Source organism: Cydia amplana, chromosome Z (assembly GCF_948474715.1).
Source record: "Cydia amplana chromosome Z, ilCydAmpl1.1, whole genome shotgun sequence".
NCBI lineage: Eukaryota > Metazoa > Arthropoda > Insecta > Lepidoptera > Tortricidae > Cydia > Cydia amplana.
Window position 1 is genome coordinate 30,609,944 of NC_086096.1, and position 18,963 is coordinate 30,628,906.

An 18,963-nucleotide genomic window follows, 5' to 3' on the forward strand; every position below is an offset into this window, starting at 1 on the left:
GTATAGGACAAAGGTATTAGAGTCAGACCAAGAAAAGTCTGCAGCGGATTTGATAGCTCACGCAGTGCAAGTGTTATTTTAAACGTCAAACTTCTATGAAATTATGACGTATAAACAACACTTGCACTGCGTGGGCTATCAAATCCGCTGCAGACTTTTTTTGGTCCGACTCTATTAAGCCGGCTTCCCACGGCCCGTGTTCTTTACAGGCCAGGCCGGACCGCGCCACGCCTGTGGATGCCTGTGCGGTTGATTAAGCCGGCTTCCCACGGCCCGTTTTTTCACAGGTCTGACCGCGCCTCTACAGGCCGACTAGAGATGGGCGCCGGCGGGTAAATACCGGGAAAATACCCAAAACTACCCAATCTACCCGATATTTACCCGTATCTACCCAAATTGTTGGGTATTTAAAATTTGTTCGTATAATTGAAGAAATTCATTATATAAATAAGATATATCAACATTATTATGGTATAAATATGAAAATAAGTTAAAATAAAGTACATAAATCACAATCACACAACTTTTTTGTACACAATTAATGTAAATTTTTTTCGACGAGTGCATTTTGTTCACCGATTTGTGTAATTTGTGTTGTAGGAATGTTAATTTAATTAAGCTATTGTATACCGTATTATTTACATTTCTTTGTTAATTTGTGTACGTATTATTATTTTATGTATTTATATTTTTCCTTTTTTTTTCATTTATTTTTATTTTACCTACTATTTTTAAATTATTTTCATAATTTGGATTTGATATTTCTACATTTTATTTTATTTATTGTTTAATACAGTAATTTTATCGTTAGGTATATGGCCAAATTTGATTTACTGAAACCAGTTTGGATGAAATTTTGTCTGTATCTAGATTGTTTGAAAACACAATATGATCCAGTAGGTGGCACTGCTATAGGTATATAGCCAATTAGATATGAGCGCCGATAGGCATTTAGCCGGCGGCGGCGCGCCGGTCAAAATTGGTCGGCGGCGGCGGCGAAACGGCGGCGTGGCCTTGAAACACCTTCGATTAATGAAAAAAGAATTCAAACCAAAATTTTACCGAATAAACATGTCTTTGCTGTAAGAAAGTCATGAAATAAATGCATTTTTTATTTTCAAGGATAATTTATTGAATAATGGTACGAAAAAAATTGATATCGTATAAACTGTGGATAAACGGTATCGCGCGGCATCAGAGGCGGTCTTAATCTTGGCGAGACTCTCCGGAAGATCTTAGCGAGGCCCTTATCTTTTGTGCTAAGTTAAAAATTGCGGATTGACTGTATCAGGGAAACTTCTTGTCGACAGTCCAAAGAAAATCGAGATCCGTCATTAACCAATATCGATTCAACAAAACCGATTTATGTCAAAAAGTGAGGCCCAACGCCGAGCTCCATGTAACACCGAAGACTTGATTTCGACGCCTCCCAATGCGAGGCCAGAGGATGAGCTGCAGGTAAGCATACAGCTAAGAATCGAACGCCAAGTGTAAGCTTGGCTTGGCGCGCTTCTGTGCGAGGCCGAGCTGCAAGAGAGCAGAGCGAGGGCGCAGGCCGATAAAGACTGAAGCCATAGTGTTAAAGATCTGGAGCTTTCCTGCGGGCGCATTCGTGCGACGCCAAAGGCCGAGCTGCAATGGAGCTAAGCTCGGATAAGGACCAATGCTCAAGCGTTTTAAAACAGGCCGAAAGTTGAGCTCCAAACAGGGCCAAAAACTTGCAGGTTCAGATAGCGGCTTAATTCCATGCGAGCGATGCAAGGCCAAAGATTGAGCTGCGAGAAAGCAAAGCTTGAAATTTGAACAGTGGCCAAGTTTAATTGAGACCCGATTCCGACGCTCTTCCATGCGAAGCCAACGGCCGGACATTTAGACGTGGAAACGCTTAATATCTCAAAACTAACCCCATTTTATACCTTTTAAAGACATTTAACCATGCTTGCAATGGTTAAATTCGCGGTAAATGTAAATAACTGGCGGCGGCGCGAAAATTTTATCGGCGGCGGCGGCGCGAAAATTTTGTCGGCGGCGGCGGCGCAAAATTTTGTCGGCGGCGGCGGCGCGAAAATTTTGTCGGCGGCGGCGGCGCGAAAATTTTGTCGGAGGCGGCGGCGCGCCGGCGCGGCGCTCATATCTATAGCCAATAGTGTTTTCAAACAATCCAGGTACCGGTTGAAATATATGCACAAAATTTCATCCAAATCGGTTTCATTAAATAAAATTAGGTGATATACCGACAGCAGCGCCACCTACCGGGTCCAATAGTTATTTCAAACAATCTAGGTATCCGTTGAAATATACATATACACAAAATTTCACCCAAATCGGTTACAGTAAATCGAATTTGGCTATATACCGTTAGCAGCGCCACCTACCGGGTTCATTTGTTTTCCCAACCCTTCAGGAGCCCATTGGAATATACACACAAAATTTCATCCCAATCGTTCCAGCCGTTTAAGAGGAGTATAGTGACAAACACACGTATTGTAGAATGTATGTATTAAGATATTAAACATTTGACAAATTCCTTAGTCAATACAAATATTATACATTTTATAGAACTACATGAGTATCAAAAAAACTGTTATTTACATTATCTCAATTCAATTTATTACTCCGTTTCCAACTTTTATTTATACCCACTCATTTGGGTAGAAAAGGTAAATACCGGGTAGATTGGGTAAATACCCGATAAATACCCGATATCTACCCCGGGTATTTACCCGTCGCCCATCTCTAAGGCCGACAGATCGTGGGAACGGTCGCATCTGATGAGGCCTGTGCGCTGTCCTAGCTACATATTAATAATCTGTGGCGCTGTCCCAGGTGAAATGAACCGACGCAGACGCGCCCCTACAGGCACCGTCGCGCCGCGCCGCGACGCGCCTTTGAAGTTACCGACTCCCGACGGATCGGACGGGTGACGACAGGCCTCGTCGATTGCGACCGTTCCCACGATCTTCGGCCTGTAGAGGCGCGGTCAGATCTGTGAAAAAACAGGCCGTGGGAATCCGGCTTTATATCAATACCGCAGAATAAAAATCACACGTTCAAACGGTTCAAATAACTTTAGCAATCCTTGTAAACGAAATAGAAGCTGACGTTTAATTTAGTTTTGTCATTATCTATGCAATTTTTCTGAGGCAGGCAAGCAAAGCAAGGCAATGAGGTAGTGTAAACTTGTGCAACAAGAAGTCTTTTACTTTTGGAAAGTAAAATAATTTGGTGGATCACGTTATTGGTTACAAGGTATGTTTACATATTTTATTGACTATATATTCTAAAAGCTGTGCGTGGTGATATTCATTGAATTCGTATTTTATGTCGGTGATTAAAGACTACGTCATAAGACGCGAAAATCTTAATACGTTGGCTATAATAAGAAGCTATCAGTGAAAAGAATGCCTTTAAATTTTGTATCCTATCATAGTTGATCGGATAGACCAGGTTAATTGTAAAAATGCTGTGAATTTCAGGAGAGTAACGAAGTAAAGCAATCATGGCGGACCCGCTCAGTTTACTTCGGCAATATAATGTAAATAAAAAAGAAATAGTGGAACGCGATAATCAAATAATTTTTGGAGAGTTTTCTTGGCCGAAGAATGTTAAAACGAACTACCTTATGTGGGGGTAAGCATTCACGTGTTATTTAATTTATATTCTTTAAAATGTATGCATCTGATAGTGTTGCAGATGGTTATATGCTATTTTTGTTATTTCTAGACCTGGCAAGGAGGGCAGTATAAAAGAATATTACACATTGGAATGTCTTCTGTTTATTCTCAAAAATATACACTTAACTCATCCAGTATATGTCAGACAAGCAGCGGTAAGTCACTTACCTAGACATATATTTTAGACCAAAGCATGTTGCTGTTTTAACAATTGTTTTATTTATCTGTGTTTTTAGGCTGCTAATATACCTGCAGTGCGCCGTCCAGATCGTAAAGAAATATTGGCATACTTGAATGGTGAAACTGCGACTTGTGCTTCCATTGATAAAAGTGCCCCTCTGGAAATTCCAACACAGGTAACAAATTAGGAAACTTTCATTTCAACTTTGTACTTAATGTAGTAGATAATGACAGATACAGACATTATTATCTATTATAAGACCAACATTTTCCTTTCTTTGATTAATTTTAGTTATTCATTTCTCTTAAATACATACTTATGATGATTTCAATAAAAGTTTCAGTCAAGATAACCCTCCTAATAATAGAGACACCAGACCTATACAAACCAGGCATTAGTAGCCTTTATGATGTGGGCCTTAAATTTGAAAATGGCACTTAATCTTCAAAGCTCATAAATGGAAGTTTTTATTTCATAGTAATTGTAATATTACTCTTTTATGTTTCTTGATGTAGGTTAAGCGTACCCATGACAATGAGGTCGGTGAATCAGTGGCAAAAAAGCCTCGTATTGAAGAAACCCACGTACAGAAGGTCCGTGAGCAGCTTGCTGCCCGACTTGAAGTTACTAAAGAAGCCTCTGTCACTGTTGACAATATTAAGTAAGCTATATTATTCACATTACCATATATTTATGGTGTAATTGTGCAATTTCTAATATCATGTTTTATTTGTAGATCATTGTCAGATGCTATGTCAGTAGAGAAGATTGCAGCAATTAAAGCAAAACGTTTAGCCAAAAAGAGGACTACAATCAAAAGTAATGACTACTCTGACACCCTAGGTGTTGTTGGTTCAGATTTAAGAGCTATCTTAGATTATGATGTGAATCACATTATAAGTCGGGAGAGGCAGTGGAGGACAAGGACTACAGTATTACAAAGTCATGGAAAAGTAAGTGAAATTTATTATTTTCAAACAAAAAACACTAACGGAATTTCATTTGTAAAAAATTCTAAAGCCTGACATAATTCTATTTGACCTTCACCATTTTGCGGATTTTCATAGGTACTAATTTATTTTACTGGCAATAATACTCTTTAACAACAGACTATACATGACATGACATACTCACATTATTTCCATTTGTAAGCAGTTTGTAGGGACACTATCTCTGACCTAAATAAAATCTTGTTTGGTTTTAAATACATTATATTATATCAATTGTGAATGATAAATTGCAAAGAACTTGAAAGTCGCGTATATTATGTCCATATACCAGATGCTGCGTGAGTAGGTAATTATCTAGTTAAAAATGCTGAGCAGTGGCGGCCTTTGGGAATGGGGAGTAGGGCAGTTAGGACCGCACTCTTGTGTATCCATTTTTAGGGTTCCGTACCCAAAGGGTAAAAACGGGACCCTATTACTAAGACTTCGCTGTCCGTCCGTCCGTCCGTCCGTCCGTCTGTCACCAGGCTGTATCTCACGAACCGTGATAGCTAGACAGTTGAAATTTTCACAGATGATGTATTTCTGTTGCCGCTATAACAACAAATACTAAAAACAGAATAAAATAAAGATTTAAGTGGGGCTCCCATACACCAAACGTGATTTTTGACCAAAGTTAAGCAACGTCGGGCGCGGTCAGTACTTGGATGGGTGACCGTTTTTTTGCTTGTTTTGCTCTATTTTTTTGTTGATGGTGCGGAACCCTCCGTGCGCGAGTCCGACTCGCACTTGGCCGGTTTTTTTACCTTACCGCAAAAGACAACTGCATTGTGAAGATTTGCTAACTGGCGCCTCGCAATGGCTAAATGCGCAGTTAATGCCCAGGGTTCCTGTGTATTGCTATTGCTATATTTACTAGCCACATTATCAAGCCTTCTATTACAATAATTATAAAACACAACAATGTTAATGCAAGTGGTATTAAAAGTTGGTTAACCATATTTGTGCTATTGACAGATATTTGCCAGGGGTATTATGGCACTGCTGCAAAGCATCCGAGCGCGTGAAGAAGGCAGGCCGGGGGTGCCGCGGCCGCAGCCGGTAGTACTGCCACAGCCTACTGCATTACCGGCCCAGCAGGCGCAGTACAACAGATACGATCAGGAAAGATTTATAACGAGGAAAGAAGGTCAGTATCACTTCTCTTTGGGTCCAAGTGGTGTGGAAAATAATATGCCGCTGGCTACTTCATTGAGACCTATTGTATAACAACTTGTAACACTAGCGTTATTCCCTATGACCAGTAGATGCTAGTCATCTTCTTCCTCGCGTTGTCCCGGCATTTTGCCACGGCCCATGGGAGCCTGGGGTCCGCTTGGTAACTAATCCCAGGAATTGGCGTGGGTACTAGTTTTTATGAAAGCGACTGCCATCTGACCTTTCAACCCAGAGGGTAAACTAGGCCCTTATTAGTATTATCTCATTTTATTGTTCCATGGAAAGTTGTTTGAAATCTAAAACACTATATTCTACCTTTATTTAATGCCTTATTAACCTAACATGGGACCTAACAAATACTTTGTATCCTCAGAAACGGAGGGTTTCAAAATCGACACCATGGGGACCTATCACGGCATGACGTTGAAGTCAGTCACGGAAGGCCCGAGCGCTCCCCTCGCAGCGCGCACCCCACAGAATCCTAGTCAGCGGCCAATGCCACGTAAGTTATTTACTATGTAGTCCAGGTTACATAGAGCATCCGTCTGTCTTTTATGTTAGATAGCTAGGTTATGTACTTGACCTAAACTGCAAAGGAATTTCGGTAAGGTCTGTGGCAGTTATGATATGGAGTTCGACTACGCTAAGCGTTAATGACAAGTTTTACGTTTATGGCGCTCCTATGGGATATGTATGTATTGTCACTTGTCCCTGCCAAGTTGGTGTCGATATTTTTAACAGACACTAGCGATCCGCCCCGGCTTCGCACGGGTTAACAAATTATACATAAACCTTCCTCTTAAATCACTCTATCTATTAAAAAAATCGCATCAAAATCCGTTGCGTAGTTTTAAAGATCTAAGCATACATAGGGACAGACAGCGGGAAGCGACTTTGTTTTATACTATGTAGTGATGCCATATGTACATGTTGCACTCAAATCTGTACTAGATTGTAGGTCATTGACTTGAATGTTGACAATTACAATTCAAACAACTTGCAATGTGTTGTTACTGCAACAATTCGCTTATAGCTTTGTATGTATGCGGAATTTTCGTTCGTCGTATTAAGCATAAATGTAGCGGCCAAGTGCGAGTCGGACTCGCCCATGAAGGGTTCCGTATTTAGGGGATTTATGACGTATTAAAAAAAAACTACTTACTAGATCTCGTTCAAACCAATTTTCGGTGGAAGTTTGCATGGTAATGTACATCATATATTTTTTTTAGTTTTATCATTCTCTTATTTTAGAAGTTACAGGGGGGGGGACACACATTTTACCACTTTGGAAGTGTCTCTCGCGCAAGCTATTCAGTTTAGAAAAAAATGATATTAGAAACCTCAATATCATTTTTGAAGACCTATCCATACTCCATAGATACCCCACACGTATGGGTTTGACGAAAAAAATTTTTTTGTGTTTCAGTTCTAAGTATGGGGAACCCTCAAAAAAATTTTTTTTTTCTATTTTTGTGTGAAAATCTTAATGCGGTCACAGAATACATCTACTTACCAAGTTTCAACAGTATAGTTCTTATAGTTTCGGAAAAAAGTGGCTGTGACATACGGACGGACAGACAGACAGACATGACGAATCTATAAGGGTTCCGTTTTTTGCCATTTGGCTACGGAACCCTAAAAAGTGATGTCGTTGACAGAAATGCCAATATCGGCGGGAACGCCGGGCCGGCGCGAGCTGCTGCCGGTGGCCGCGGCGCGCCCGCCCTCTGGCGGCGGCAAGCGGCCCTCGCGCACGCCCATCATCATCATACCGGCCGCTGCCACCTCACTCATAACCATGTACAATGTCAAGGACATGCTGCAAGATCACAAGTAAGTACTGCGTAGACACATTCCTTACCCGACGTCAAACCCGGAAACGGTCTTATGTTTCGAATGTGTCAGTTTCACCATAGCGCCAAAAGTGCTGAGGCAATTTCTATGAATGGTGTCAAGTTACATAACATGCAGAATTTAGTCATCAGCTGTAACAGTTTCTTAAATTGACATATTTTAAAAACTTGCTTTATTTGACCAGATTCGTCCCAGTAGAGCAAAAGAAAGCCGAAGGCGCAGTTCGCGAAAACGAAGTGCTCCTTCAAAGAAGAAAGGGTGGGGAAAATATGCCCGCAAACAACTTCGCTATAACGGTAAATAGTTATTTGATACGTAAAATATATCAGTTAACAAATATTGAACCTATCAATTGTAAAGGCTACTAACATAGTACTTACAAGGTAATTTTTGTTCCTAGGGCAGTCATATAGTTGTTGTTTTTAATTATGCTTGTATTTTTCAGTCAGTTGAAGAATTGGTATGTGTTGTAATGTTGTTTTTATTATTATTTTACAATCGTATTATTTAATATTGCCACTTTACCCTTTTGGACTCTAAGAACACCTGTGTTAAGGCATACACTTATTTGCACTATCAAAGTAACCTTCATACTTTCAAGTCAGGTTTATACTAGCTCACTTGCATCCGTGATCCTGGTGTGTGAGATACGTTTTGCAACTGATTGCGTATGGCATTCAAAGTGTTACCAGTGTTACCACCTTATTCATAAAAATTAGCAAATCTTTGTTAATATTTGTTATTTTCTAACAAACACAAATATTTGTTACATTTGACAGGCCATTAAATAATGCGATTGAAGGTTAGTACTTCGTACTGACTTCGTACATCCCCGCGTGCATATTTTTGAGCACCTTGGCTGCTCCGATGAATCTGATGGCGACTGTACCTGTATAATTACAACATCGTGTACGAGTTTTCAACTCGTGTAGAAATGAAGAACTTCCAAATTCAAAAACATAAATATAGGTTTGGGAGTTACGACTGTTACGAGGTTAACATATGCATGTGGTCATAGAGAAAAAAATACATAGAGTGCTCACTCCATACATCAGTTTTAGTACTAAAAAGACTATTAGCATCTAGCATCGAGTAGCGGAACTATCAGTACTGCTACTTGACAATAGATGTAGCAGTACTGATAGTTCCGCTACTCGATGCTAGATGTAGACACTGAAATTAATAGTCTGAACTGATGTATGGAGCAGGGATGTTGCGAACATCCGCATCCGCAACCGCGGAACTTCCGCATTATTTTCAACATCCGCATCCGCATCCGCATAAAATCGATGCGGATTTAATGCGGATGCGGATGTGGAACAGTTCGGTACAGGAACGTCTTAGCATCGGCGGAAGTGCTAGACTGCTAGGTAATTTAGTAATTAACCAAAAAAACCTATTAGAAATTAGCAGTCAAGCGTGAGTGGGACTTATTGTACGGAACCCTTGGAACGCGAGTCCGACTCGCACTTGGCCGGTTTTTTGAAATAAAAATTACTAAAATGTAATATTTGATGTTTTTTATGTACCTATCTTGACATCCGCATCCGCATCCGCGGATGTGAGCCTTAAAAATCCGCATCCGCATCCGCGGATGTCAAAAAATCTGCATCCGCAACATCCCTGGTATGGAGTGAGCACTCTTGTCTTACTATATTTCTCTATGATGTGGTGCAGGTGCCGTACCGCGTGGTTGACAACCCGAGCCGCCTGTCGGCCGCCGAATGGGACCGAGTTGTGGCGGTGTTCGTGCAGGGGCCCGCCTGGCAGTTCAAGGGGTGGCCGTGGGACGGGAATCCTGTGCAAATCTTTGCCAACAGTGAGTATTCGTTTCCTTAGTACAGCCATACTCTAAGTGTGTTTAGGGGTACACCCCTGCTGGGGTTCCGCAAGAATTTAGAATTATGCTTATTAATAAAAAATACACTTCTAAAAACTATTGTTTTATTGTAGGGTTCCATCAAGTATTTCGTTTTCCAAAAGGGTTCCGTCAAAAAAAAAAAAGATTGATATGCGCTGCCTTAGTAGATTCGACGTAATGTCTAATATTTAAAAAACGGAGTTGGATCATGAATCATGAACATGTAGACTCCATAGACTTGTTAGTCTTTATCAAGAAAATATCTCGCCGAATAACAGGGTGTTATACTGCATTTAAAATAAATTATTTCACACCATGCATGAAATAAAGCACCAGATAATTATTAGAAAAATATAGATGGTCCAGCAAACCTTGTCAGTAGAAAAAGGCGCGAAATTCAAATTTTCTATGGGATGATATCCCTTTGCGCCTACATTTTTCAAATTTGCCGCCTTTTTCTACTGACAAGATCTGCTTGACCATCTATAGCAGTTATTTTCAAACACAAGTTCTATTTAATATGTAAATCGGATAGAAATATAAAAAGTAGGTGAGTTGACCGTGACGTCACGATGTAATGTTTCATATAAATTCCATATTAGCAAATCGTTTTGACAGTTCTAAAAAAGCGGCCAAGTGCGAGTCGGACTCGCCCATGAAGGGTTCCGTATTTAGGCGATTTATGACGTATTAAAAAAAAACTACTTACTAGATCTCGTTCAAACCAATTTTCGGTGGAAGTTTACATGGTAATGTACATCATATATTTTTTTTAGTTTTATCATTCTCTTATTTTAGAAGTTACAGGTGAGAGTCAGGATGGCGGGTGTATGTAAATAAAAATAAACAAAAAGCATACCATATTTTAGTACCTAATTTGTACTATTTGGTACCTCATATAAAAAAATTTGTACCTCACGGTATTTAAAGTTATTACCAAAAAACGTTACACCCGCCAACCTGACAGTCAGAATGGCGGGTGTATTTTATTACGCTATGATCCCGCGATGATTGATAAATTCTATAAAAGCCAAATTTTAGTACCTTTTTAGTACTTTAATATTCAATTATAAATTGAGCAAATTTATTTGTGGTTTCCGAGTTTTACTCATTTTACACTTTGCGTTGCTATTACAAAATTTCAGGCGCTTTAATTTTTCACCGTATCGATATCGTTTTTGAGAAAAAACGCTACGCTACAACTATTTTTATTACGCCAAGATTTAGTACCTTTCATGATTAATCTGTTACCCTTTCACGGTTAATCTGTTAGGTTCAATTAACTATGAAAATTACGTCTTACAAATGGCCAGGCGCCATGTCAAAGGATTCTTCCTAAGAAGAAATTCCGCTCTTCATTGTGCATGTAATTGTGTACCTATAATACCTACTCTTAAGTACATGGTGATTAATCAAATAAGATGGAGATCGAGGGGAGGCCTTTGCCCAGTAGTGGGACACTGTATAGGCTTATAATAATAAAAATAATAATTCATGTTACACATACAACCTTCCTCCGGACACTTTTCTGCTAACTTGCTGCTAATAGGGGCAGTAGTTTTCTCCGTCCCTTTCAGCAGAAAGTTTCCCGAAAATGGATAGATGTAATTATTCCAATAAGAATGCCTAAAGTACACGTGATCGTTTTGTTAAGGCTCGTTATAATATTTATAATAATATACAATAACTATTACACATATAATTATTAATGAAAAACTTAATAACACTTAAAAAATAAAAACTTATAAATAAAAAATTTGGCCTAGGTCGTGGTCGCTCGGTAGGGTACAATGTGCAATTGTTTTACAAGGGGAAAAGTTGTTGTTTATATCCTCGTGCTAATATTGATACACGAGTAAGTGAAAGTTCCAAAAAAAAGGACAGGAATCTTGAAAGTTGCGAGGGTTTCAACTTCAGAGCATGAGGCTTAGAAAAAAACCTTTGCTACCAAATTAAACATTTCTTTCCACACCAACGCGAGGAAAATACTTAAACCATTAGAAATCAAATCAAATAAACGAATGCTGTAATTATTTATTATTAACAATCACTTAATAAATGTACCTAGCTTTTGTTCACTAAGTATACATTCTCTATACATTCATTAAATTAACACAAATAGGCACGTCACGCTCAGCGTTTTGGCACTTTTATATGCAATTTTGATTATGGTCAGTCAGGATAATCCGAGCGAATCATATTGATCATATGACTAGTCGATAGAGTCTGTGCAGAAGAGTCGTGGAATGTAAGGGAGCCCATACATTTCACGACTCTTCTCTTTCCGCACAGACTCTATCTAATACCTTTAAACGAGCAATTCTTGTTTATTTATTTATTTATATATATATATATCAGGGGTTTCGGGGATCTCGGAAACGGCTCTAACGATTTCGATGAAATTTGCTATACGGGGATTTTCGGGGGCGAAAAATCGATCTAGCTAGATCTTATCTCTGGGAAAACGCTCGTTTTCGAGTTTTTATATGTGTCACCAGATATTTAATCACCCAGATATTTAATCTTTACAAGAAATAATAATTTTCACACTCGACTTCAAATAACGGGGTATTTTTTTTACATCATTTCATAATAAAAACAAAGGTGTGTTACTAGTAGATTGTTAACCAAGGGATGAAAGGCCCTCATCAGCCCTATAAGCGACTTACTTACCCACACAATGACGCATGTACAGACGTGTCGTGCACACATATAATATAAACGCAAATGATTTTTGATGTAGGTATGGCGTGTTCCAGTGGTATCTACTCAGTAGGTACCACCAAACCGAGTTGGTAGTAACTATTGGGAATTATTTTTCCCAGTAGTTACCAGCGGTAACGACTTGGTGGTAACTAGTGGGAATAACTCGTTTTCGGGGTTGGTCCTATCAGTAAAAGTTGCTCAGTATAATCCCAAAACCTCCCTGGCAACGGGAATGCACTTATTTTTAGGCCAACATGTATACCTAGCTAGTGACCTAGTGTGAATCATTAATTAAAGTTGACGAAGAAGAAAGTTTGTCAAGGAAATGCTTGCGCAGCATGCGCTTGAATTGAATGTGAATTTGGTCTGCGCTTGCCCGATAGAGAGTGGGAGAACGTTCCAACATCAGCTCTAGTAGCACGGTCGCATTTTTATCATTTATCACCATGCCTGTCACGTTCTAACAAGTATGTAAGTGCGAAAGTGACGGGCTTAGTGATAGTGGATAAAAAATGGAACCGTGCTGAGCCCGCTGCCCTAGTAGCACGGTCGCATTTTTATCGTTTATCACCATGCCTGTCACGTTCTAACAAGTATGTAAGTGCGAAAGTGATGGGCATAGTGATAGTCGATAAAAATGGAACCGTGCTGAGCCCGCTGATAGCCTATGCCTGTACATGTACCTACATACTATGCCTTAAAACAGTTTTTTGAAAAGATTTCACTATATTCGGACTACATTAGTCGAGTGGCGAGTATTTTAGTTGACTAAAATCGGTCAACTGACCAAAAATCGTTCGCACTACAGATGAACGAGTTACAAGTAGGGCTTCCAATACCGGTATCCCGGTATTTCGGGATCCCGGGATCCCGTCGTTTTAAACACATTTTTCAATACCGGTATTTTTAAAGGCAATACCGGGATCCCGGTATTTAAAAAAATGAGGGAAATGCGCAGTATAAACCCTTTAAATCCATTATATTCGGCTGTATCAAAGCTTACTAAAGGTCAGATGCATCTAGAGTTAGACCAAGAAAAGTCTGCAACGATATTGTTAGCACGCGCAGTGCAAGTGTTATATTAAACGTCAAACTTCTATGAAATTATGACGTACACAAATAATACTTGCACTGCGTACTGCGTATGCTATCAAAATCGTTGCAGACTTTACTTGGTCTAACTCTGGTCTCTAGCCCGCATTTTATTATTGAAACAAGATCGTTGCCTAATGCGTCAGATAAATATTTGGTGGTTGATGGTGGATGAATCCTGAAGTTATGTGAGTGATGAATATGTACATGAATATGAATATGATGAATTGATGATAGTGACATTAACATTAACATAATTAGTTCTTGTAATTTTATCAAAAAATAAAACAAAAGAGCAGGGATAACTGTAATAATGGCAAACCAATTTTGACGGAAATTGGTGAGGTGAAGTTTGGGTAAAGTCAACAAATTGGATAAAATTATTGCCAACCTGGAGTGTGAAATAAAATTATTGCAGATGGCGGCATTGATTGTTAATTGTTGTAATAGCTTTTAGGACATATCTGGTATTCCAGTGAGCCTTTCTAATTCCCCTTTTTAATAAAACTATATATTTTTAAGCGATTCATATCCAATACCGGGATCCCGGGATCCCGGTATTGATGAAGACAGTTTCGGTATTAATACCGGTATTGTGAGAAGTCCGGTATTTGGAAGCCCTAGTTACAAGTGAGTAGAGACTACGTTAATTTAGTCAAGTAGCGAGTATTTTAGTTACTAAACGTGTCTGAACACCAAAAATGTAGTCCAGGAGACTAGTAAGAGTTAGTGGGCTTTGATCTCGGACTGTCTAGAACACAAAATGACTAGTGTAATATTTTGTCTATATCTCTTTTAGTCTACATCGCAAACGGTCTAGAACACAAAATGACCACATATAGGTAGGTTACGTTAGTTAGGTATCTTCAAATGGCCGAAGGCCAAACCGCACAGAAATAGGAGCCCCGCGGCAGCGGGGCTCCGTCGACATCGCTAACGTAAAGATAAACCGACGAAATGTAGGTAAATAAAGGTCTAAATAATTGTAGTCATTTTGTGTTCTAGACCGTTTGCGATGTAGACTAAAAGGGATATAGGCAAAATATTACACTTGTCATTTTGTGTTCTAGCTAGACAGTCCGAGACCAACCCGAATAATTCGCCGACTACTCGACTAAATTACTAATTATTATATACGACTAATTTTTAACAAGCAGAAACGTCTGCGATCCATGCTATTAAGCTTAGAATACATTTAAAAGTGGAAAAATTACTGTCTTACGCTCTTACGGTAGATATCGCTCGGGTCCCCTTGACCCATATGGTGGAAAGATTTGCTGGCTATGGATGAGGTCTTGGTGGCTCAGATGGCAGAGCGCTGGAGTATCGATCCATAGGCCGTGAGTTAAAGGAGATTCACGGTTCGTGCGCGGTTATAAGTTTCAATTTTGCTTGCAGGCAGCGATATAGGTGTAATTTTATACCTAAATCTGACTTTTGTGAAGGAGTGAATTTTCTGTACGGTAGTACTATTAGTTATTCTGTGATAGTAGGATGGTTTTAAAATGTCCGAATCTACTATATACTTATAATAGAGAGATTCGCGGCGATGAATCGCATTGTTATCCTTTGTTAAACCCAACCGCTAATTACGCGTGCAAAATGAAACAAATAACAACCAATGTGACGTTCCACGGCAAAAGGTACCTTATGGCAGTTGGCGCTTACGTCGCATAGCGCCGCAATAATAATAGCGCGCGGCGGCGGAGCGGCGCTTATAATAGCGTAAGCGCCAACGGCCATAAGGTACCTTTACCCGTGGGACGTCACAAATGATTCCACACAGATAACATCCTTACTGTTTTAAGAATAAAGTTGAAATTACATTAGCAGATACTCGACATAGAACCTTTTGGACATGAAAATACCACCGGGTGTGGTATTTTGTTAGTTATACATAACTATCGTCTTGGTTATAGTTTCTTAACTTATGTATAAGTTATGTATAAGTTAAGAAACTACGAGATCCCACAAAGAAGTATATATGTACATCACACTATTCACACTAATATACCGACAAACAGACATAATTTGCGGGTTTTATTTGATTAATCACCATGTACTTAAGAGTGGGTTAGTAGACTTAGTAGTAGGTTAACATCAATAAATTGCTCTGATAATTAGATTAAGATAATATGTACCTATGTAATACCTAATTACTAAGTGCTTGTTGCTAGGCCTACATGAATAAAGTATATTTTGAAATTGAAAAAATTGTTAATAGGTATTAGGTACACAATTACATGCACAATGAAGAGCGGAATTTCTTTTTAGGAAGAATCCTTTGACATGGCGCCTGGCCATTTGTAAGACGTAATTTTCATAGTTCATTGATCCTAACAGATTAACCGTGAAAGGGTAACAGATTAAACATGAAAGGTACTAAATCCTGGCGTAATCAAAATAGTTCTAGCGTAGCGTTTTTTCTTAAAAACGATATCGATACGGTGAAAAATTAAAGCGCCTGAAATTTTTTAATAGCAATGCAAAGTGTAAAATGTGTAAAACTCGGAACCCACAAATAAAATGGCTCAATTTATAATTGAATATTAAAGTACTAAAAAGGTACTAAAATTTGGCTTTTATAGAATTTATCAATAATCGCGGGATCATAGCGTAATAAAATACACCCGCCATTCTGACTGTCAGGTTGGCGGGTGTAACGTTTTTTGGTAATAACTTTAAATACCGTGAGGTACTAATTTTTTTATATGAGGTACCAAATAGTACAAATTAGGTACTAAAATATGGTATGCTTTTTGTTTACTTTTGTTTACATACACCCGCCATTCTGACTCTCACAGTTACAGGGGGGGACACACACATTTTACCACTTTGGAAGTGTCTCTCGCGCAAACTATTCAGTTTAGAAAAAAATGATATTAGAAACCTCAATATCATTTTTGAAGACCTATCCATAGATACCCCACACGTATGGGTTTGATGAAAAAAAAAAATTTGAGTTTCAGTTCGAAGTATGGGGAACCCCAAAAATTTATTGTTTTTTTCTATTTTTGTGTGAAAATCTTAATGCGGTTCACAGAATACATCTACTTACCAAATATCAACAGTATAGTTCTTATAGTTTCGGAGAAAAGTGGCTGTGACATACGGACGGACAGACAGACGGACAGACGGACAGACAGACAGACAGACAGACAGACATGACGAATCTATAAGGGTTCCGTTTTTTGCCATTTGGCTACGGAACCCTAAAAAGACACTGATTTGACTAGTAGCAACATACCCTATTCTATGGTTAACTTTGCGTACGTTTTACAGTTTGCGCGTTCCACCTGAAGTTCGACGAGATGAAGCTGGACGCGAACGTGTCGCGGTGGGCGGTCACCGTGCTCAACCTGAGCCGCACCAAGCGGCATCTCGACCGCGCCGTGCTGCTCGGCTTCTGGGAGACACTGGACAAGTAAGTCGGTCACAGCACAGCCACATGCCACCTCTTAACTCACATAACGGTATATAAAGTATGTTCCCTAAAGGCCCGTCTCCATATTGCGCGGCAAACTATCGAACATTGGCTCGCGAGGCAGCCGCACGCAATGGATACCGGGCTCGCGAGCCAACTCGATCAGATCGCGTTGCCGCGCAATATGGAGACAGGCCTTAACACATTTTGTTAGTGAATTTTGATTATCAAGTAAAGGTAATATGTATTTATTTCATGTTATTCCCCTGTCGTTAGGTAAATGTCTAAATTCACACAACATTTGTTATACCTTTATTTTAAATGTTAATTAAATATTAACAATCCCTCTCTTGTTACAGGCACATGATGAAGAATAAACCTCATCTTAGATTCTAGTTTACTTATATTAAGCTTTATAGAGCTCTAAAATTATTGATGATACCGTGTGTATAATATAATTATTATGTATTGCCTTCGGCGCGACACGTTTTTTATAGTTTTTAAGACGAATGTATATGCATCTAGATTATCTAGAAAAATTACCTACTGTGTACAATACAAATAGTTTCATTGAAATCACTTATTATTATTCAGTTTTCCTCCTGGAATCTGTAGCAAATTTATTAGGAATGGAAATAGTTATTTGTACAACAAGTGATCAAAGTTTGATATTTCTTCGAGTGCTTATTTTGAGTCCCGTGCAAGCGAATGACTCTATAATAGATTCACGAGCGTAGCGAGTTAATCTAATTTAGAATCTTGAGCGTAGTAAGGGACTCAAAAGCGCACGAGATGTAAATAACTTTGATCTCGTGTAGTACACAACATTTTTCACCTGAGCAGTGAGAACATAGCTATTAGACAACTTGAAAAATGTAATCCTTCTTCATCACTTAATACCTGCACTCATGTTTTCTTAAGAAATACAAACAAGATTAATTACCGCAATGGAACACAAAAACAAAACGTAATAATAAATTCCAGTAAAATAATATAGAAATAACAAACATTAACTGACACTTCTCGACAACTTTTTTTTGTAAAAAAAATCTTTGTAAGATACGGTCCGAATTGCGGATACGTACTATTTGTCAAGTATGGTAGAAATTCTTAAAAGTAAAATAATTAATTTTGCGTGATGATCTGTGTATTTTTTGAGTACATTATTTTAATTTTACAATAAAATACCTAAAATATAGTATTTTATCAGTTTTTATCAAATCTCAAACTTTATTTTTATTAATTAATTATTAAGAATTCATACTCGTACGTGGTTTGGAACGATGCGGTCTGAAGTTTTTCGGGGGTCTATTATAAACCGTGAATATACCGTTGAATGTCGTTTTAACTTTTTTTTGTCTGTTTCTTTTTGCTAACAGTGTGAAAGGGACAGAGATAATAGAACCCAAGTATTTCGAACTTGTATTAGACCCCGCATGTTGAAATTACATTTGACTATAAAGGTCACTTGAATGTCATTTTGTCTCACTCAGTGAGCAAAATCGCATTTTGCTCACTGTTTTTAAGAATCAAAGTACCCTTGTTCGAGCTGCTGAGGTGAAAAAATATATCAAGATTGCCACGTTTTATTCGGAAAGTATAAATAATAGACTTTATAATTTACAGTTTAAAATAAATAAGTAAACACCTTGTCCACACAAAATCATAGATAGTATAAAAAAAATAAGTGCCACCGAAATCAGCTAAGTCTTTCTTGTTCCCTACTTTATAATTAACAGTTTAAAATAAATAAGTAGACAAACACCTTGCCCACACAAAATCATAGATAGTATAAAAAAAGGTAACTGCCACCGAAATCAGCTAAGTTTCAGAGTCAGGTAATTTATAAGAGGTAGTGTGACACCGAAATGAGTCTTATGAACTAAAAGGCTATCTATAGGTGAACCAGGATCTATTGAGGGTGCGCCATGTTGCGGAATTTCACTGGAACTAATTTTTTCATACTACACTGAATTGTCACCCTATACATGAGAATAACAGCGCCC

The 18,963-nt window shown here is 38.6% G+C and overlaps 1 protein-coding gene across 1 annotated transcript; it reads left to right on the forward strand.

The window, feature by feature from the left end:
- Positions 1–3,230: 3,230 nt before the first annotated feature.
- Positions 3,231–17,476, forward strand: LOC134661103 (parafibromin). Its single transcript, XM_063517046.1, has 13 exons — positions 3,231–3,249; positions 3,477–3,630; positions 3,724–3,829; positions 3,911–4,030; positions 4,371–4,516; positions 4,592–4,808; positions 5,820–5,991; positions 6,394–6,522; positions 7,679–7,853; positions 8,059–8,170; positions 9,552–9,693; positions 16,816–16,957; positions 17,317–17,476. Exons 2-13 carry the CDS (start codon positions 3,500–3,502, stop codon positions 17,351–17,353), a joined length of 1,629 nt encoding a protein of 542 aa, XP_063373116.1. The 5' UTR covers positions 3,231–3,249; positions 3,477–3,499; the 3' UTR covers positions 17,354–17,476.
- The last annotated feature ends 1,487 nt before the right edge of the window (positions 17,477–18,963 follow it).

Excerpts from the sequence above, each read along its gene's own strand:
- LOC134661103 (XM_063517046.1), top strand. The coding sequence starts at position 3,500 with ATGGCGGACCCGCTCAGTTTACTTCGGCAATATAATGTAAATAAAAAA. Across the intron at positions 3,631-3,723 it reads ACGAACTACCTTATGTGGGG|ACCTGGCAAGGAGGGCAGTA; the intron begins GTAAGCATTCAC and ends TGTTATTTCTAG. Across the intron at positions 7,854-8,058 it reads GACATGCTGCAAGATCACAA|ATTCGTCCCAGTAGAGCAAA; the intron begins GTAAGTACTGCG and ends TTATTTGACCAG.